The following is a 22,836-nucleotide window of genomic DNA, read 5'->3' as shown; positions in this document are numbered from 1 at the left end:
GGCACAGGAATTTGGCAGTAAGAGCACATTATGGCAGGTGCATCCACTAAATTACACAGCACAGTTTGCAGTTCATGGAAAGCAAAACAATTATGTGCAGATGCTAACTAACAACACACAGAAGAAAAATCCACAGATAAATCAAAGCCACTTTTTCTCACACATGCTTGAAGAGAAGGAATGTTCACCCTAGGGACAAGTGTATTTAATTCATCACTAAAAGCCAATAAAAGCCATTTACCCAAAATCTCAGCTAGCCTAAGTAAAGAAAAAATCTCTAAAAAAATTCTCCATCAGGATATATTGAGGACAATCTCAAACCTAGGCTGCCAAATCTACTCTCCCCCTTCCTACTTTCTAGCTACCCCCAAGATTCTGTGTTTGCTGTTATCTGTCATTTGGTAGGGAGGAATGTTCAGTAGATCTCTGAATCATCAAGAAATGCTTGACTTGACTTTCTATTGACTAATTTTAGTCAGAAACTATTATTATTCTTGAGATTAAAGAAAAGACTCCTGGCCCTCTAACACCACTGAAGTACTGCCAAAGGGAACTTCATATGGAATGGGCCTTGCTGCCATAATGTAGAAACTGTTTGAGTTGTCCAAAGTTTTCCACATTAGATGCAACAATATGATTTTGTTTCCTTGTCTTCAATCTGCCAGTCCTTAAATGCAGAATTTAATTCAGTCCTTAATTTATTTTGATTTGCCTAGATATCAGGAAAAATTTCCAGTTTAGCCAGCAGCAGGCTGAAATTTATTGTTAGATCTTACACTGTTTGTTTTACAATGACTAATGCTATTGACTAATAGCAAAACAGCCTTCCAAAAGTAAAAAAACCTAAATGCTCTTTATCTTACATTTGAGTGATCTAACACAACATCAGACATGTAAAATTTGAATTCATATTATTTCATACTGTGAGAGTTGAGCTGAATTACCTAGTCTCCATTAAACACTGATTTTTCACAAAAGCTGATATAAACATAAACTTCAACATCTAGTAGAAAATATACAAGTTTTTACTGCAAATGCATATTGACTACAGTACACACACAAAAAAATAAACGAACAACAGTAGCAAGGCCCAAAAATATTTTGTGTTTGTTTCCTAAATTAAGTCACCTGGGTATGTTTGCTAAATTGTGTCTGAGGTGTCATCACATTCATAAATCTTTGATGGTAGTGTTGTAGTAGAAAAATACATGGAGCCCTAAACATCTTTATTAATTCTGGTTAAACCTTCTCTACACTGGCCACCACGAATACCTGTAGGCTAGCATTTACCTGCTTTTAATGTAAAAATTAACCATCGTTTATTTATGCAATTTTACCAGACAGAGGCTCAACACTGAAAACATTTCAACTTCAATATCTTAGTATCTTTAACTGATGCTGCAGATCAACAAGACTGTGAAAAAAGCAACCTCATATAAACTCATAAATCTTACCTCTGAGATGCTAGGCTGCCTGTCTCAGTTTTTGCAGGAATAAATCAACTCATCTTAACCTAATACCTTGCTTAACAGATAGCAAAGAGTGTCCCCCAAAAACATAGAATCCAAAGATAATCCAAATTTGAGATGCCAAGGAAAAGGCACTTAGAGTAATACTCATCCATTTGAATTAATTTATACGGAAGTGTACTAGTAACACTAAAACTATAATTCTCTGAGGAGTTCTCTGAGGAAGATGGGAAACAGATAAGCAAATGAGAAAATATAGCAAGCACACGGGGCCATTTTCCTACTTTAAATGTTTTCTTTGATATGTTATTTGATAGTTATTAACAAATTATGTAAAAAGTCCCATGAACCAGTTCCTGGTGAAATGTTGCTGACAACTATAAATGGCAGAAAAACAGCGTAAGGTGAGTAGCATATGAATGGAAGCCCCAGAGAAAGGATCTTTTCTCTTTTGCCACGCTACTTGTTTAGATCTGTGCAATCACATACATCATTCGCATTCGACATACTTCTTCACACAAAAGGTTTTGTCAAAACTCAATAAATTATGTTTTCAAAATTTTATTTTGCTGTAGGTCAAAAGCTTTTTTCCTTGTCTCAGACAGTTTTATCCGGCAATGACCAGATTGTTCCTGACACATATATGTCAGCATGCTGCTTCCAAAATAGCTTTGAATTTTAAATTCTTATTAGTCATTGCTCCATTGAATTTAAAGCCTGGTTGACTTCAGCCAAAGCTGAAAAATAAATTTTCTCTCCCCTTGTCAATATGATAATGGAACAAAAATAAAAATAAATCATGATCAATAAAGCATGATTTTTTTACATCAATTTAAAAAATGCTTATAGCTGCTCCTACCTCCATGTGAAATGACCTTTTTGTATGGTTCAATGACTTTCATATCAATTCTCTGTTCTTGTTCTCCAATAACCACCGTTCTCCATAACCTGTTGTCCTCTCGCTCCTCTTCAGCAGAGTACTCAGGGATTGATTCAGACTCCTCCTGGGAAGCATCCTTAGCAGCAGTCTGCACTTCTGAAAATGAGAACTGTATGTATTACCTCTTCCTGTTAAAGCTCTAAATATTTTTGCTGTTACATACATTTGAGATGGATAACTGAAATTGACTGCATTTTTACTGTATTGGTATAAATAAGAGCAGAATGACACATATTTGAAGTAAACTGTTCTTTCTAAAACATTATTCTGTCTCCGCAGTCATAAGAACAGAATTTGAATTGCAAGTCAGTGAGGTAACAGTAAAAAAAGACAGAGTGAGATACATAATGACATACAAAAGAGCAGGTAAAAACCTGCAGGCATTCTATTTGAAAATACTAATGAGATATATGAGAATTAAGAATAAACTCAAAGGAGCAATTTTAATCGACAAGAACCAAAAAACACAATGTTTCATAGGTGCCCTCAAATCCTTCTATGTGTTGGGTTATGTACGGATGTGCCTCTCTGATTAAGGCTTCTTCTTGAACTACTAAAACAAATTGAAGTATATGATCCTCAAAACACTCTAGTTTATCATAAGAATTACAAAAGCTATCTATGAAATCAGGAATATGATATTATACTGTGTGTATACCACATATATCTACACAGAAGCTACAGGCACATATACATACATGTACTATTACTTGGTAAAACTGAATTCTCCAAAAAATCCTACCAATAATTTCACCAGATCTGTTATAAACACCAAGTTTCTCTAAGCCCACAAAAAAAGCTTCTAAAAAAGAGAGGTTGAGCACATATTTATTGCTACAATAGGACTAAAAAAGTCTGAATTTCTACCGCTGCCTGTCTTGTTTTTTCTGTCCCTGATACAAAATATTATTACAGAATTACACTGGCAGAAGGTGCCCCCCTCTGAGGTAGATTCTCTCATCTGCAATGAAATCTGAGTCTATAAGCAGTTCTCTACTTTACTTAGTTCCTGCCTGATGAAATCCTGAAAGAAAGGAGGAATATTTCACCTCTCTCCTCAGTGGCCAATGAATTAAAAACATACTCAAATAAAATTGTATTAATGGTGGAAACAGGGATGGAAAATCAAGAAATATATACGTGCAAATACAGTGTAACTATGTAAGCCTTTTTTTCCTTAAGAACTCCAATTGAGTTTGAGGAGATCTAAGGTTGGAAAAAAGGACAGTCTGACAAAAAGTGGGGTTTTTCAAGTATAGTATTTCAAATTCGTTTAGCAGCTGTTGCTCAGCAGATTATATACTGAGGAACTGAAGAACATGTTCATGCCTTTCTCAGGGCACAATGCTCATGATGTTTAACAATAGCATTCAGCTTTGAAATTCCATATATTCTGTGACACTGGGAATAAGCTTACAAAACTTATAATCCCACAGCCTCCAAACCCAGGTATCTTAATGCAGTTTGCATGTTGTCAGTTTTGCAAAGGTACTGTTGGAAGTAGTGTGAAAATAACATGCATACAGTCAAGTTATGCAAACTTTGACAGGCCATTGCAGGGCAGCCCATTCCTGTATCCTGTATCCTTATACAGGGGCTCCAGAGGACACTATTATGCAACTCAGGTACATTTAGAATAGACAGATGAGATTATCAACACAGCCTACGAAGACTGTCTGCTCAGCTGACTCCTTGTGAAGTACAAAGAACATGACTGAGGCAGAGAAGTCCAGCTGGCAGGACAAACTTTAATAAAATAGGCTGGGCTATGTATGTGGCTGACCAATGTTGAAATTGTATCTAGGGTTTGATTTTTTTGTTTGTTTGGGTTTTTTTGTTTGGGTTTTTTTGGGGTCAGTTTTTTGTTGTTGTTGGGATTTTTTTTGTTAGGTGAAACTTAAGACAATACAAAATTACTAAAACCTTGATAAAACTGACAATGTTAAAATTGGATACATGAATTATTTTTTAATAGAAATGGTACTAGACTGCCTCTTCCTGCTGAAGTAGCTCTCCTTTACTGCCTGGAGTGTTGATTTTGCAGAAAAAGATGCACCAGTGTGAAATTCAGACAGGAAATAAATATCTGCAGAAAAAATAATAACCATTATTACTTTATAAACATGGTGATTGGAGAGAAGGCCTTCACTGATACTCACATATGATTTTCAGAAATGAAATTTTTATGTCATCTAAATCAATAAATCATAAAAAGCTCATTTCAGAAACTAGCATGGCTTGTAAAGGGAATGTTGGAATGTATGGTATTAGTGACTAGAAAGCCCCACCCCATGAAATTGATGACCAACCAATCTCTGAGTAAGTCAGGTGCTAGTTCAAGACAAGTACTTTAGTATTTCTGCTCACATCTTTCATGCATATTGCAGTTGTGATAATTGCTCTTCACCACTCATTTGACAAAATGGGTCTTAGTACTAACTTACAGTACAGAAACATTTTTCAGTGATAAGGTGAACTCCTGAACCATGGTAACAGCCTTGCTTCTCTCAGTTGTCTTTTGTAGTTCAAAGGGACCTTCAGCAGTCTGATCATGACAAAAGTCACTGCTCTTTCTGGTCTCAGCAGCTATGTTTTTCTCAGTATTTACTTTTCTGGGTTTGGCAGCAGTTAGAAACATTGAACTGTGGGAAATTGCTGGTAACATCATGGTGAATGCACACCAGCTAATAGTAGAGCACAGGAGTACAAAGATAACAAAGGCTGTTTACCATGCAAATAAGCCATTCTGCACTGGTTCTTATGACTATAATCTTAGCTATCAGATTAACATTACACATAGCCAACTTCTTTTATTGCATGCTTATTTTGATTAAATGTTGGGTTTGGTTTTTTTCTTTTTTTTTGGTCTTTTCTATTCTTTTCATAGCTCATCTCAGTGGAAGATATTTTTAGTTTTAGCTATCTAAAATAAAACTACACAACCGTATAAATGTCACCAAAACCAGAGGGACCCTGAGCTCTTCACTTAAGAGTTTGGGGAAATTGGTCTGACTTTAAGAACTGAACAAATCATCACATTTAGAAAGCAGAAAAAAAACAACAAACCAACACTGGGAGGAAATGCCATCAATACAATTGCTACCAAAATCACTGGAGTTAAATTTAATTACTTGAGGTTTTAAAGGAAACATCTGTTCTACTGCAGACAAGAGACTTTTTCTCTCACATGGTGGTGACAACAGCCAAAGCACGTGAGCCTGTGTGTGTGTGTTAGTTTTAACCTTCACTAAATAATCTTCTTACTATCAAGCAACTCATCACCACACTCTGCATCTGCCCATAAGGAAGTCAGCCTCCTCATGAGAAGTAACATTAGGATGCTAAAGCATGATTGAGTGCACAATAATGCCTCTTTGGCAATACCACTTCAAATAATGCAACTGTTCTTGTATGCTCCAGCAACCTCACTAGCATTAGTGAAAGTAAATGCATGGGAAAATTCTGTTTGAACTGATCAATTTTTAAAGTTTCTTTCTGCTCTCGGCTGTAAAATGTTCACACCTGTTTTCCCCTCAGATAGCCTGTGATCTGTTTGTATTTACATCAGCAATTACAATTCTTACATGTTTATGTTTTATAAGGTACTAGTAAGGAACAGGAAATGCCCTATTTTGAACATCATGAAAATAAGTAAACTGAGTAAAACTTCTACATCATATTTTTCCAAGAGAAAATCATTAATATGTGAAGAAAGAGTGAAGTTTCCATTGCACACTTCAGGGTGCTTCTATATTGCACAGCTAGCCCTGCTGAGAAAGGACATTAAAATTAGCGGAACAAGGAATTCTGTTCTTCCATCACCTGAGCTACTTTATTATGCCATCCATATACCTTCCATATCTCAGCTTTCCAATCATGGGAATCAAGAGCGGACCTTTCTTCCTAACAGAAGACCTCTCAGTACATTGTGTCTACCTTACTTATATACTGCAAGATCTTTGGTGCAGCCAACATATTTTGCACAAAGTTATACTCCTAAATATGACCAACATAACTATAACCTAGAGCTGGCCAGAGATGCAAGAAGCTGCAGTTAGCTACAGCTAGCTACAGCAACAGTCAGCTGCTCTCTCCTTCTTGAACAATTGTTTTCAGACAAGTCCTATGGTACTGGACAAAGACAGGACTTTGAATTTCGTTCTCCCTAGGTAGCTCTTACTTTATTAATTCAGCTGAACTATTTCTTTCTGCACTCTGAATAAACAGAAGGATAATACTTTACACAGGAGGAATAAAAGTTAAAAAAATAGCAGACACTAAGAATGCCTGGATGCCTAGCACTGATGAACCCTACATTTACAACCTGGAATATTACCTTGTCCAGTGTATTCAAAAGAGTCAGCTTCATCAGGAGTGTCAAGGTCATCTACATTAATGTCAATTTCATCGGGTGTATCCAAATTATCATCAGACAATATAGAGCCTTCACTCTGGTCCAATGAGAGATTGATGTTTGGAGCAGTGAGCTTTATCCTTCTGGGCTGGGAACCATTAAGATCAAGAGAATTCGGAGGTTCTGAATAAAAGAAAAAAAAACAAAAAAGAGAAAAGGAACTGTATCTACTCCACATGCAATTAATCTCCCAGGCACTTGAAAACTACCTTTAAACACACTAGGACAGATCAATTCTAGTAACACCATGACATTTAAGACCATCTAACACAAAACACAAATATTAGCACTAATGTTTAATGAAACGAAACAAAAATCTACAGGAGCAGCAAATGTAGTTCAGAGCTCTTAAATTATGTTAAATCCAAATTAACTTTTTTGCAATCATCAGAAAATGATTAAATATTTTAAATAAATAAAAATGATTAAATATTTGACAGTTTAAAGGGCAAATACAAATCCTTTGAGTTATGAATCAAGACACTGCTGAGTTCTGGGAAAATCTGTATGAGTTAAAAGCCATTGTAAATATTTATTTTCTTATGCATTCAGAGCTGATTTACAAATACTTATATCTTTAGCTTTAACTATATAATAACTTACTCAATACAGTAACAAATATAAAAATCTGAGTCTCTTAATCAGTCTTAAATAGAAGTAGTATTCAACAAGATGAGAGCTAGATACACCTCTGCTCCTTGCCTCCGCCCTGTATGGCACATCTCAAGTTGTTCTGTCTAACTCAGTTCACTTAGACAGAGGTCAATTATAAAATAAACAATACATTAAAAACTATTAAAACTTTACAAGGACCAAACAAGTGGTAACAATGCCCAAGAGAAAATGTCACACTGTAATTACAATTTCTCAAGTGAAGAAAAAAATTGACTTAATAAAGCAAACTCAATGCTTTTTTCTTTTTAACACTGAACTGATTCTTTATCAGCACAGAAATATCATTCTCACTGCATAATTAAATGCCACAGGAGTAAGATACAATTAAGAAAATGAGCAAGAGCTTCTCTCACCAGGTCTCATCTCTGTAGAAATGGGGCTTAGTACACCCTCAGCTAAGGGGATGTCCATTCCCACATCCTCTTGTACTAACCTGAAAGGTAAATACAAAGTAAGATCTTAAAGAGATGCACAGCTCATGATCTTATACAGAACTGAAATTTCCTCCAACATAGCCAATTCAGAAGTCTGATTACAAAACTGATGCTGCAAACAGCAATATTTCTCATTTTACACAAATGAAGTTGGTCTTCGGTTATCAAGCAAATGGGAGACATCATTGCAAGGAGCTGCAGCTACTCTTTGTAAAACAGTATATTCATGACTGTATACACTGTTACTGTAAAAATGAGTAGGTTTCCCCTTTTTTGGTATCATGTGTATCTTACAGCAATTCTGATCCAAACCAGTAGTACTGATGCAGGTAATCTGTCACAATGAAAAAGTTCAGAAAGTAAAAATGTGAGAACCAAAACTACATAACAGATTTTCAAAGACTAAATTGTTGCAAATATCTTACCTAGATCCCATTTTTAGGAAGATACTAAGAAATTATGTTTAACATACATACATACATGCATACATACCTACCTACACACATACATACATACATACGTGAGACAAGGAAAAGGCACTAAGTGGTGAAAATAGCAACAAAGATAGTTAAATGTTTAAATCAAGTTGACTTGAACCACTTTAATGCCTACTTGTTATTTAAACATTTTACTAAATACTTGCTAGAAGAACAGTTCAACCGCAAATAGGAAACAACATCCTAAATTTTCAGGACTCTTTTAGCAGCTACCAAACTATCTGCAAATGTATGACTTCAAGAGAGCTTTATTTACTTTATCATAATACTTGTAGCATTTTATTCTGCACTACTGTTCCAAAATCTGTTTTCTTTTTTTTTTCTCACAAAAGCTGAAGAACAGACCCTTCTCTGAACTTTGACCAACAGAACTGTGATGAGATCAAAGCTGGTAGTTTTCTCTGCAACAGCATCAGCTAGCTATGTTCTGAACGATTCAAGTGATTCAGCTGAACAGATCTGAATGGGTGTGGCTTATTGCTCGTGCAGTTTCTTCCTGCCCTCACCTTCCCAATGAGGAGGACTTCCCTCATTATTTGATTGTGTCCAGACAAGACCCTTCGGTCAATAACTGTATCAAAGCAGGAGTATAGTTGCTGTAATTTCTAGTCATTTCATATAAATTATATATAAATGTGCATGCTTAGGGCTGGCAAAGACTTCACTGTGCCTAAAGTTGAAAAAGATCTTTACCTCAAGACGCATGAGATCAAATTCCCAGTACAGACCAGCAAACTAGTGAACTCCCAATTTTCCATGAGACCATAGAGAACACAGTTTAAAGCTATGGTCAAACACATTTGTGCTGCTCAGCTTACAACCAAGACTTCTCCCTCAATAAAACTTTATTCAACTAATTTTGATTTTATCCCCACATACTATATGTCTTTCATAAACACAGAGATGAACAGCTTAACGATTTTTACAAAACATATCAGTTCTGGAATATGTTTAATTACTGTCAAAGAAGGCTTGAAACACTTCCTTTTAGGATACACAAGAAGAATAGTGAAGAAATGTGATCAAAGTATCCTGTTCATGAATAAAAGGAAGGCACAAATTGCTTGTAAGGTACCAGTTCTTTTTCCCCCCTACTCTGTACAAGTATCTGTATTCAGAAGTACTGAACACCACCACAGCGTATACAGATAATGCAAATAAATAGTTAGAGTATTTGGCTTTTTTTTCCTTTTTTTTTTTTTTTGTTTTTTTTTGTTTTTATACAATCCATAGTAAAATATATGTAATGAAGTCTGATACACTCATCTGAACTAACTAGAGAGAAATCCTAATTAAAAAGAAGTGCTGTAAGGCAAATAACTGTAGTGGAAAGGGTGGGGGGAGAATATGAATATTTCTAACCCATTTTAAATTCAGATTTGGATTTTATGTGGTGCTTTTTTAACCTTTTAAAAAATAAAACCATGAAGAGTTCTTCGATTAGCTCAGGATTAGTCAGATGATGACTTATGGGTACTCAAGGGTTTATATTTTGGTTGGAAATAACAGAATTTTGGTACTGTCATTCAAACAATTAATTTGTGATATTTCTTACTGCTTTATCAGACCAAATGGGAATTCCTTACCTGCCCAGCCTTTGGAAATTACTGGAGGAAATTATTTGAAAGGAAATATTCAAAGCTGTGTGAAGACTAAGGTAGAGCAGGACAGTGAAATTTCAGGCTTTCTGTATTAAAAAGAAACACTTTTCTCTGTATAAAACAAAAAAATTGCTTAAGAATGAAGATCATATTTTCTTCTGTATGAAAAGAGCATGACTGAGTTTTATATACTCTATGCCTACAGAAACAGTGACAATTATAACCTGAAAGAAAGCAATTTCCCACAAGTAATTAATTCACAAATTTAGAGCTGTGTAACATTTTTGCAATGCCCAGAACAGAATTATCCTAAATCATGATGTTTCTAGGATAACCTCAAGACTGCTTTTCTCCCTTTGGCATCTTCTTTTTACTTTTTTTTTCAACACATATGTACTTGAGTTGGTATTGTTGCTTTCTCTAGGGCCTCTTACACTTTCACAACAAAATTTTGAAGTATTTTTCTGCTTTCAATGGGACTGCTGCAGCTGAGTTAAACGAGAATTTTTTACCATATTTGTGAAGAACAGTACATTTCTAAGTATTAAAAGCTGCATGTGAAATGCTTGTTTGAATTTCTTGTAAAATTCAGCTACAAGCAGTATACTCAAAAAATATCCCTACTGGATTACAGTCAAACAGCATCAGAATTTGTTGGAGAATTTCTAACTTTATTTTGTTGACACAGTGTTTTTAATGTCAAAAATCTGTACTGTTCATATTGGGTTATTAAATTTGGAAAGTAAGACTCTGGTCCTACAAGAGCTGGGTCAAAGCAGGAATTTAAAAAGGTCCAGTTGCCAAAAGCATTGCTGATGCAAGGTTCTCCATTTTATCTTCAATCACATAAAATGCTACTGCCTTTCAGAAGCTTTTTAGCAGAGATTAGGTCCTGGGTTTTCATTTTCCTTTTTTTTTTTTTTTTTAATTGTGTCAGGTTCTTATGTACTGTCAAAACCAGTCAACAGGCTTTTTGGAGAAGAGAAAGTCTGCCTTGGGATCTAGTCTTATTTTTCCAAATACTTTTGCTTTACCCACAGACATTAAAGATTCCTTGCCAGACACACACATCTTAGGTTCAGTGAAAGTTCTTCATTTTCATATGCCACAGTCAATATTTCACTCATAAATTAATGGGCAATACAGGCATATTTAAAACCATATTTAAATGTCTGTGATATTGTGCCCCAACATATGGCTTCAGAATTGCTGTCACTAAGAGAATGAGGAGGATATGGGTGAAGATTGCTTTCTACAGACACGGCTTCACATTTTCTGATGGATTTTGAGAGGAACTCATGGGTTTATGCTGAGCAGCCCAGCACCTTGCAGAGTAATTTTTGGGTGTGCAGAAGCTCTCAACAGATCTCAGCAGGAACCCTAGCAATGTAAGTCAGACTCCAGAAACTTTAAAATAAGCAACTACCTCCTCTTCCTTTCCCACAGACTATTTCACATGCTTTTAAAATTCTGGCTTATAAAATTGCCATAAGGGTGCAGCTTGTAACATGGATGATGTGGACAAAAATATTAAAGAAAGATATTTTTTGATCCCCTTTTTATGAATGCTTCTATTGAAGAAATAAATTAAGTTACTTTAGAAAACCCATTCTAATCAGGTATGATTTACTGGATTGATAAAAAAAGGATCTTGGAACAGAGGTCAAAGTCAATTAAGGTTTTTTGTGTCATAAATGACTTCTTTTATGTTGTACACAGACCAGTCATTTAAGGATCAGCTGCACTGGGAATCAAGTTACTGATTATTTGCTCTGATATTCAGGTCTATGATTTTGTTCAGAAGCAGCTGAACCCCCCTCGTTTCTCAAAGGCAGATCAGAGAGAGATACCAAATTCATTTGAAAGGAGAAGCAGGAGGCTGAAATACTTCCCTTGCTCTTTTTTTTGGTTCAGACATTCTTACAGCTCAATAAATTAATGAGCTTTAAATAATTCTTAATGTCCTCTCAAATCAGTATTTCTCAAAATTAAAGTTATCCTTCCTGACTTGTCTAGGTACAGCAGCATTCTGCTATTTTGGAAAGAGCAGCTTTGAATATTCACAGCAATATGTCATAATCCCTATGGGCTGTGTTGCCTCACCCTTGTGTCATCTGTGATCTATCACCAGTTTCCCAAGTTGCTCTGCAGCTATTATTATCAAGAAGTTAATTTCTTTAGTCTAAAACAAGATACATTTCTAATGCAATGCTCTGAATAAATACCTACAACGTGCAAAAGAGATTAACATTAATCCAGTTGTGACTGTCACCATAATTTATTCACCAGCTGGACTTCAAAATATAAACATTTTCTCATTTTCTTTACTCATCACTCCAAGTGTTTCGTGTGCAGTGGACCCCACCACTGCCAGGCACTTTTCCTAGATAAGCAAATCATGCTTCCTCCATGCTGTTCCCTTTACATAGAGATATAATTTTATTCTTAGATTTTCACAAGATATTAAAAGTTTTTTTATAAAGTTTCAAAACATGATGAGTCAAAGAAATGACATGGATGAAATCACCTTGGGGCATGTTAATATATACTTGGTTTGGATACCAAATGTGAAGAGGGGAGATGAAGTGCAGTGGAAAAGTTATTCAGAGGCTAGACATTTAGGCTTTTTTCATCTTCTCAAATTCCCTACATTATGCAGGTATACCCTGGTTTTGGATGAAGTAAGAGTCCTGCTGATAGCCCAGCTTCTCACTAATTTTGCAGAAAAATTGAGCTGCATTGAAGAATAATGCAGGAAGTGAAATATTAGGTACAAAAGCAAGTAGGGGAACTTAAACTCGTTGAGTTACTTTTGCAGCACACAAGCAGCACAAAGTTCTTCTCCTTTGAACCCATCCCATCCCCACCCTGCAACACCACCCTTATGCAAGTACTGAGCCCAGGAAAACAGAAAGGAGAGCTTGAGGGACTGGATATGAGACTATTTTCCTTGGAAGGCATGAAAAAGCCCTTGGCATTTATCCAGTAATGCCTGTCTACTGAGTCTCAGCACAGCTCTGTCTGAAAGTGCCTTAGCATTATGGAGGGTTAAGTTTTTGCCAGAGCATGCAGTATCTTCTGTAAACCCATCTCTGATCTGCTTGATGGGTCTCACATTATTTTGATCACCACAACTGGAAGATGTCTAACTTCTTTCAGACAAAACAAGAATTCCTTCCTACTTGGAAGCAATTAAAAGCGTTAGAAGAACCTAAAACAATTGTTCAAACACTCCACAAACTGCAATTTATATCAAGGATGTGTTTACACAAGATGTTTTCTTAATTGATCCATTCCTCTTCAGTATGCAATTAAAGAAATGCATATACATTTAGAGCCAAAATATGCTACCAAATACATGATTTATGAGGGGTGTTTTGCTATCACCCATCACTGTAGCTACCTGTCATGGTTTAAGCTGAGCTGGCAACTAAGCATCTCACAGACACTCATTCATTTTTCCCCACCCCAGTGGGATGGGGTGGAGAACACAAAGTTAGACTTGGGGGTTCAGTGAGGAACAATACAATTGCTCAGCACTCACCCAGCCACGACAAACTCCATCCCCGAGCCACGATCAGTCCCCCCTTTGCTGGGTAGCTCCCCAGATCACACACCAGGCACGATGCTCTATGATCAGCCTGGGTCAGCAGTTCCAGCTATGCTTCCTCGCGGCTTCCTGTGCACCTGCTTGCTTGCAGGGCATGAGACACCAAAACTGTCCTTGACTTAGGGTAAGCATTACTTAGCAGCAACTAAAACATCAGTGTGTTATCTACATTATTCTCATACTGAATCCAAAACACAGCACTGTACCAGATGTGAAAAAATGAACTCTCTGCCAGTCAAAACCAGGACACTACTCCAACATTCATCTCACCTCATATAAAAGAACAGCAAAACCCTTTTTGTTAGCACAGTTAAACACTTCACACATTATTTCATTTTTAAATAAGAAACGGTTTTGCTGTTTCACATTTATATCCAATCAGCACATCTTTTGTGTTCTTTCATAGACTTCACACTTGTGGCTCGTAATTTCTGGGCCATTTCTGTTCAGAAAAGATATTACAGGTTTATAGACCATCACTACAACAGCATTTTTAAAAAGAAAGCAAATGTCTACTTCCTACTTTTACTACTTGGAGTGCTCAGAGAAGAAAGTCAGTCTGACCATCATCTTCCAGTTGTAGATTAACTCCATAAACTGTTATAACTGAGATGTGTTATTTCCAAGATCTTAAATGCTACTCGACTAACAACAAATCCTAATATAATCTACATGTATTTGAGTTTTGATGCTTGTCATTCCAGGTTACACAGGTAACAAAGTTCTGCAGTCAGAGAAATGTTGGACATACTTCAGTATCAACTGTGTCTACTACCAAAAGGAGATGCTTTAGGAAATACAGTGCTAATATATGAATTTCAGAAATAACAACTGACAAAATAATGGGCTTTAGTGTGAAGAAACTTTGATGAAAATACACAGGAAGAAATAGAGAAAGAAAGCAAGAATATTAGTCCCCAGAAGCCCAAAGGAATTGAGCACTAAGAGATAAAGAAACCCATCAGCATATGTACCCACTAAACCCAAAATTACTTCCTCTAACTAGTACCCTGCTACAAAACGTCCAGACAATAAACAAGAATTTATGCAGATACCTATTTGGAGATAAAAGAGACTGCAGTGTGTTTTTTTAGGTTCAGCAGAATTAATGATCCCTAAACTGTAGAAGAGTATGCAACAAATCAAAGTGACATACACTGTGCAAGATTTAGTCAGTATCAGTCAGAGATTATGCTTCAGCTCTATACACATACCAAGAAAATGAGCGTATTGGAAGGAATCCACTCCAGGATATCTGAGACTATAAAAAAGTAATTACTTTTACTCACAGCTGCATAAAATAATTATACTGTATACAGGTGACTTGTAAAAATGGATTAATTTTATAACCTCCTAAGACCTGAATTTAGCAACCATATGCTAGAAATTAGCGGTGTTTCTATTGCTATTTATTTTGTAGCTCTTAATCACAAATTAGTTTAGGAAAAATCTATAGATTGAGCACTATAATTTATGCATAGCATGAGACTTTTACTCCCACATCTGTATGAAAAGGAAAAGAAAATAAAAAAGCTGTGGTGGTTTGTTTGAGCTGAAAGGTTTATTAATCAACATCTGTGCAAATGCTAACTCATCATTGTCATACTGCTTACTGCCTAGTAGATTACATGCTTATAATCCTATTTTACAGAAATATATGTCTTTTTTGAAAGCCACAGAATAAGGCATTGCTAAATATTAGCAAAAATCATAAGTTCCTTGGTTTTTATACTTCAGTTTTCATGTGCTAACATTTTGCTCCATTTTCAGCGTGGGAGTTGAATGAAAAAGCTAGGCATAACAATAAGAGGCAATATTCTTTCTGTAGAAAACTCCTTATACAGCCACAAGATTTGAAAACATGTTAAAGTTCTCACTTAGAGCTACTGAATACATTTTTAATCATTCTTTATTAAAACATGTCCTAGTCTCCAATCAAATTAATTGTTTAGTGTCTGTTTATCTACCCATCTTTTTCCTTGTTCATCTTTTTTAACTTATACTGTAAGCCTCATTTTATTCCAAGAAGCCTGTCAAAGTGGTAGGCTTTCCTGGCTCCTTGCATCAGCTTAAGACTGCTAAAAAAAAAAAGTTGTGATTCTTAAGCATATGCTGCTGCTTTCACTGCTGCTAGGCAGGCACATGCTGTCTGTCCTGACCCTTTGCCAGCTCCCTCCCTGTGTCACAGCACAAGAGAAACAGGAAAAGCCATGGAGGGATGCTGAGAGCCATGAAGGGACAAATCAAAGTAACAGGGATAATAGATTTCACTAGGCTATTTCATTAACTTTATGAAGATGCCCATGGATTAGGAAGGCCTATGGAACAGATCCAGGGATCCAGCCTTCTTCAATTATATGTGACTTCCAGACACATGAAATAAAAATGCATCTTAATATAAAATGAGGGAAATTGGAAATTCCAAACCCAGATATCTTGCCGAAATGGGGACTTAGAAATGCAAGCCAGACTGATGCTGCCAGCAGCAGATCCCAGAGTCTCCAAAACCACATAACTTCACAGCATGAACATGGACAATTATGTAGGTGGTGCTTTTGGAAAGCATCCAAATAACCACACTGTCTCCAACTATACCTCTTACAGAGAAATGCAGAACCTGCTAGGTTCCTAGTATTACCATTTTAATAATATTCTCTTAAGACAATATTCTGTGTGCAACAGCAGAGAGTAACAAATCCTAAGGCAGAAGTAACATATCACTTTAACACCTATTTCTTTGCTTAGCATTGCACTTGTATACCACCACACAGTTTTGCCCTCAGAGCGGGGTTGTTCTCTGTTAGGTGCCTAGATCAATGCTCCTCAATCTTTACTGAAACAATGGAAAATCACCAGAATTAACAACACAAAGTTGGGGAGTTTATGTGGAGTTTATGGGTGCTCCTCCATCAACATTGAGAGATCACAAGGTCAGGAAGTATGCTGTGTAGGTTCAAAGCAGTATTAGCAATTAGAAAGCATATTTCTGATCTCTTAATAGATGTTGTTAGTATTCTACAGATAATATTTCACATATCTGGATGATCTGTTAATCAAAACCACTCTTGAAGAAACACTACAAATGCAACATGGTAATACCAGCAGAGAAAATAGAAATTAAATCAATCTGATTCAAAAGATCTGTAAGTATAACCTGAGAATACATTTTCTTTTTAAATTATATTTTTAAAATTTATTAGGATGCCAGGAATGAGATTCTTGCCTTCCACTCTCATTGAGTGATTAATTATTCCCTGAGAAAACTCACTTTTAGAACTCAGTTTTAGTTTTCCTAACTTTTAAACCAGTTTCTCTTCCAGAATGTGTGGCTCACTGTGACATTTTCCTGCCATACTGTGCTGTCAGGACCAACCATCAGAATACCTGCAGCTCCAAATGATGTAACTGGCATATCAAAAGCACTTGAAAAAGCAGGGTGCACCTTCTAGCCAGTGCAGCCATCTGCACTTTCAGGAAGTATGATAATGATTTGAGAGTACTTAACAGGGAAGAGGCTGCAGGATAAGAAGCCAAAAAATCTTTAGAAAGTTGTAAATTTTATACCCCACTGGACTTGTCTCTTCTCCACTGGACTGTGGAAAATCCCCTCCAACTATAACAATCTACACTGTATCAAGCACATTTGTTTCCAAATGAGAATATGCTAAAATGCCTCACACTGCTCTTAACCATTATCCATAACCATTAGTTCTGAAACTGAGCTAGTACCTGAACCTCAGTGGCTATTTCTCTTTACCACTTGGTTTTTCTGTAATATTGGCAATTTCTTGCATTGCTCACTGGACTTGTTTCTCTGCACGTCTGGATGATGACATGTACAGCACTGATGACACTTATTACCATCCTAAACTAGGCTGGAACAAAATGCTTCAACAAAGCATCTTACAACAGGTGAAGTATGTCTTGCTCACATGGCAAAATGTGATGATGACTTTTAGAGCTGCTAATTACAAGAATTCCCTTAACATCAAGATGTACAGATTTTTTTTTCATCCATCCATTAAAGCATTAGTACTTTTCTAATACTCTTCTGGTTTCAAGCTCAGATTTTGGACAATGTGTTGATAGATAGGAAAAGATACGTGGCAACGTTTTTTTAAATTATTGTTCAACTTCTATCTTTTTCTCCCCTCATACTGCTTTTCTCTGGTCCCATTTATCATCTCATTCTCTATTCTCAAAATATTTCTATTTCCTCAATACCTTAAATATTGTGAAATTCTTTGTCTTCTTTTCTCACATCTGTGTCACTGTACTGCCGAACATCTATCTTTCCATCTTTTCCACATTATTGTATCAATGATTTCACAACTTACAGTGTTGTGAAGTGTTATTATAATTTAGATTCCTAGCTGACCTACTACAAACTTAGGAAAAACCAACAGCTACATTTTCCCTGTCTTGGCTATGGATGACCTAAAGAAAAGGCTCTGAAAAGGTGTTAATGTCAAACTTAAGTGCCCCTTAAAGCTGCAGTTGGTGGTGATGCAATTAACAGCAGGGGAATTTAAGTGACATTGCAGAATATGGAGTGGGAATTTTCGCCAGAAAATTTAAATGGAAATATCCTGTTGGGTGTCTATTTGTGACTGAAATGAACTCCTATTCATACAGGGAAATTATCAGCTTGGGAAAACTAAGTAAGTCCCAAACATGAGCCAGGGAAGACTCCTAATCAGGGCACACAGGCTTTACAGAAGCAGTAAAACTGGAAAACATGCAAGCCTGCTCTGGCAAGAGGTTTTAGGAACAGGAAAGATTGTTAGACCCTGTAGCTGGCAGGCCTAAAAGGCATGTTCAAAGAAAGATGGGAGATGCAGAAAGCCACCAGTTATCTTCAGAAGCTGAACTCTGTCACTGAGTTGTCACTGAGTTGGAAGCGCCACAAGAAGCAGTAGGAAGATAAAAACCAGCCCAAGTGTGGGAAAGAGGAGCAATGTCAGCCATAGCAAGAATGCTGTGAAAGAGTCAGAGTGACAGGAAATGCCAGACTGAGTAAGAAATACTCAGAAGGAGAGAAAATGGGGCTCCTCCTTCCTCCACATGGCACTTACATATTACAGCTAGGGAAATATATGGGCAAGGTTAGCTATATGCTCTACTTTCAACAAGCAGGCAATGGTGTATTCTGCTGGGCTATTGCCCAGCAGACAGCTCTTTAGAGTCTGCTGCCAGTGTGTAGGACACAATCAGGTTTCATCTGTTAGCCTAGAATAAAAAAGTCCCATCTGCTGCTGTCATAGGTTTTTCACAGGTGCAAGGCTGTAGATAAGACCACAAACTACCAGATACACTAAGAACTAAGTTAATTCTTAAAATCCTGTAAACAGCAAAACCACTTCCCTCAATGTCCAAAGGAAAAACAAAGTAGATAAACTATTAAATGCGTCAAGCAACTGGAATGGCACTCCCACTTTCCCCTGCCTCAGTATTATTTGTTGTTGCAGTAGCACTGTCATTTTCTGGGTATTTATACAGGACATGATAGGAGTGTCTCCAATCCTGAAGACATTACAGTGATTAAAAAAAAAGCCTTATCAATACTCACAGGTGCTTTCAAAAACATATTCTCATCTACACGTTGTCTCTTATTAAGTCTGCAAGCTGCAACTTTTGCCCAAACAAAGACGGGGGCTTTAAGATGGTTTTTTTTCATCTGCCTTTTCCTACAGATATATTACAAGCTGTAAATAACACTGTTCTCCTATTATTGCTGAATTCTATGCAGAGATGCCACAAAACTGCAACAGACTGCCTGTAGCAGGATTGAAGTTTTTTAAGTAGTGAATGTATGCAAAAACGAGATTTGTCTCTAACTACATGAATTTTCTACTATCCAGATTTATGCAAAGCCAAATAAAAAAACAGACTAATCATAGCCAAGAAAGAAAAGGCTATTTTGGATCTTTGTACATCCCTACCCCACATAAGATATTGGTGAAGAGCGTTGCTGAGAGTGAAAGAATAAACATGGCAGCCCTGGAAGAAAGAAATGTTTGGCAGGGTAAGGAATGGTGTGCACTGTTCCCTGCTCTGACCTCCACAGTTATTTTAATGCCTCCTGATAGCGCTGCTAGAGCTGTGTGCATCCTCCCTTTCTCAAAACAGCTTTGCTTTCCAAGCAAATATACATAAATCGAGAAATTACATCTCTGCCTGCCCATCCTTCCCTTCCCCAGCCCCCTTAGAAGCATTCTGGCTGCAGAAAGAAACAAGCCGGCATACATTTCCTTTCAATGTTGCTTTAAGTGGTCAATATTTTTACACTCTATATATTTCAATGCCTCCTGCATATCACTATCATCACTATCATTTATGTGCTTACCATACTTGGAACTGAAGAATATTTTCATTCCTTCATCACAGAGAGAAAAGCAAGTAACCGAATGAGCTGAATCAAGCTCCTATAATTAAATTTAAAAAAATACTGCCTGCACAAACCAACTTTTGCAGTAATTGAATCTCTTACCACTGAGATTACTGCTGCATCCTTCATCAGTTAACCTTCAAAAATTTTAGGAGGACATTGAAAAAAAATTCAAAAATCATATGCTTCAGTTGACAGGGAAAAAAACCCCGAAACTATAATGCCAAGTAGCCTACAATGAGAGCTGTCAGAAACAGTGGAGCTACCAGTAATTAAGCACTTTTAAAAGCAAGATATATGCTGGCAATGCCCTTTCATCCCTTTTTGCCCATTGTATCCTCAGAGCTAGGCAAAAAAAGCTGAAAATAATCCAGCACATTAGGTGACTGTGCAGAGAAGTTTTGTTTCCTAATTATAAATACCATGCCTGTGCTCAGACAAAAGAAATCCTTCCGAACTGATGTAAGCTCCTCTCATAAAGAGCTGCAACAGAATTAAAATACAGCTGCCCTGTTTTCAGTAATGAGGTCCGGAGCGCTTTGCATCATGCTGACTAGCATTTATCCTTTTTCTGTCTAAAGTAACTGCAACAAAGAGCCGTTAATCAGAAAATCTCCTGCACATCTGCTGCTCGGAGCCAAGAGACGCTTACCTTCTGAAGACTTGAAAAGGCCTCTCTACTGCAAAAATAGTAAAGATGCTTCACTGGTGCACTTCAGCATCCCTCGTTCCCTAGCAGTTTACTAGGAATACAGATCCTCCACCATTTTCTTGTCACGTGAGCAGTGGTACTGCTAAATAAGGGTGATCACCTGCCTTCACACAGCCGGCTGTGTGAACCAGCAGCTACTGGGCTTTGGTTACAGGCGCACTTCAACAAATGCAGAGCTGTGCTTCGGCCGTGAAAATTACAATTCTTTTTCACGTTCCCTGTGGAGCTTCATCTTAGCATCATCAAACTTTGATGCAGCGAGCAGCGTGTGGCAGCAAAAAGCTCCCTGCTGCTTCATTTCACTGCCTGAGGAAAGCTTATGCTGTGATTGCATGACAAAAGTTCCTATGGATATAACTTATCTCAGCCCTCATTTCTGTCTGCATTGATGGCTATAGAGTACATGCACACTCAGACACGGTTTGCATAATTTTTTTCAGTTTGCAATTTAGCAATGGGAATGCAGGAGCAAATTTAAACAAAAAAACCAAAACACCAACAACCACCAGTTCAGAAGGAATAGTAGATTCTGAAAACACAAACTATGTGCAGCAGGAAGCAATGCCCACAGCCTGTGGTCCCAACTGTGCTTCTTAGGGAAAGAAAGGATACTTCTTCTCAGGCAGTGCAGTCTCACAGTCTCCTTTTATAAAAGTCTATTGCGAGTAGCGTCCCTGAAAAATCCAGGTTCCTTTCCAAATGCAAAACAGCTTCCAATCCTAATCCCCACAGCAAGGCAATAGACCCTAGGACAGCCTAACCCTCATCTGGCTTCTCTCTTCATATTGCACAGATCCTCCTGGAATATAATGAGAACTGGAGAAGCTTTCACGTCAGACTGCTTAGCCAGAAACAGTTAAAAACAAACAAAAGCCTAACCTCATTTTCTCTTTTCAGTACAGCTCCATGCACGGCTACAGCACAGTGTAAATTACAATTCAGTGACTCCCACCTTGTTCTTCATGGTATTAGTCATCCTACAGAGCAAGTGGTCATTATCTGCAACACATGTCCTGGTAAGTCAGTCCCAGATGCTATTTTAAAGGAAAACAGATAAATATGAAGCATTTCAAGAAATTTAAAAATCATCACTGATATGAAAATACACCTCCAAAGAGGACAGTGCCGCAGACCCGTCGTCTTTGATGTTTCTGTCACCTAGCTGTACATAAAATTTCCAGTGATGGTGATGTTTCTAGCACTTTTTCAACTGGCCAAGATTTATTTCATTTAAAATCAAAAGTCCATAAACCCAGTAAGCATGCACCCAGAAGTCTGCAATTCCCAGACTTCCTGTATCCAGGAAATAAAGATATGAAGCATTCATGTACAATCGAAGTCATTAGTAGCAAGATTACAGAAGCTGTGAATTCAGTAGTGTGGCAGAAAACAAGGTCTTAATTCTCCACGTGCAGACTACCATGGAATATTTTTGAGATTTTAGGATGCCATTGAGGAAGCTTCCCTCTCCGACCATCCACGAGCCATTCTGGCAGTCACACTCAGAGCACCTGAGCTGGGACTCCCCACTGATGCGGTCAGACCAGGTTTCCTTACCGGTGCAACCCCACTCTTCCCATAGCAGAGTCTCAACCCTTAAAGCAACCTAATCATGGTGCAACAACAAAAGAATAGCTTGAGCTGGGTGCCTCAGCACAGGAAACTCTGCGCTTTTATGCCCTCACAGTCTGTGCGTGCAAAATTCTGGGGGTCGTCCAGCAGAGCCATCAGCCCCTGCTGTGTCTTTCAGTGTCCAGTCACTTGCTGGCACAACATTTCCCCATGCCCTTCCCCATGCAAAAGCCAGAACCAGTTCATGGACTCCTTAACAGATGCTCTGCTGGGACCCCTTACCTCTCTGAGGCTCACTGCCAAACTCAGGTCTGTGTGAACAGGGTTAAAGTTTCAAAGCTTGTTAACACTTTAGGCTGCAACCTCTTGTCAATGATCACATTGATTGGAATATATAAGTAATTAGGTCAGAAAACAGTGGTGTTTTTAATAGCGAGGAATTTTTTCATTTAACTGCTAAACCATACTAAGAAAGTCCAGGTCTTCTTGCTTTAAGAAAGTGGCTCTATCAGGCCAATCTCACA

The 22,836-nt window shown here is 37.3% G+C and overlaps 1 protein-coding gene across 2 annotated transcripts in view; it reads right to left on the bottom strand.

Moving 5' to 3' along the window:
• PRUNE2 (prune homolog 2 with BCH domain) overlaps positions 1–22,836 on the bottom strand; it is a 130,192-nt gene that overhangs the window by 16,523 nt on the left and 90,833 nt on the right. For both annotated transcript variants that reach the window (XM_059873953.1, XM_059873954.1), the window contains exons 10-12: positions 7,852–7,931; positions 6,746–6,946; positions 2,329–2,505 (exon numbers count right to left, since the gene is read on the bottom strand). In XM_059873953.1, the coding sequence (XP_059729936.1) occupies positions 2,329–2,505; positions 6,746–6,946; positions 7,852–7,931 (458 nt within the window). The remainder of the gene's footprint in view (positions 1–2,328; positions 2,506–6,745; positions 6,947–7,851; positions 7,932–22,836) is intronic.

This window comes from Haemorhous mexicanus, chromosome Z, assembly GCF_027477595.1.
Source record: "Haemorhous mexicanus isolate bHaeMex1 chromosome Z, bHaeMex1.pri, whole genome shotgun sequence".
Lineage (NCBI taxonomy): Eukaryota > Metazoa > Chordata > Aves > Passeriformes > Fringillidae > Haemorhous > Haemorhous mexicanus.
The sequence above is the reverse complement of the archived record's forward strand: the minus strand, read 5'-3'. Positions and strand labels throughout refer to the sequence as shown.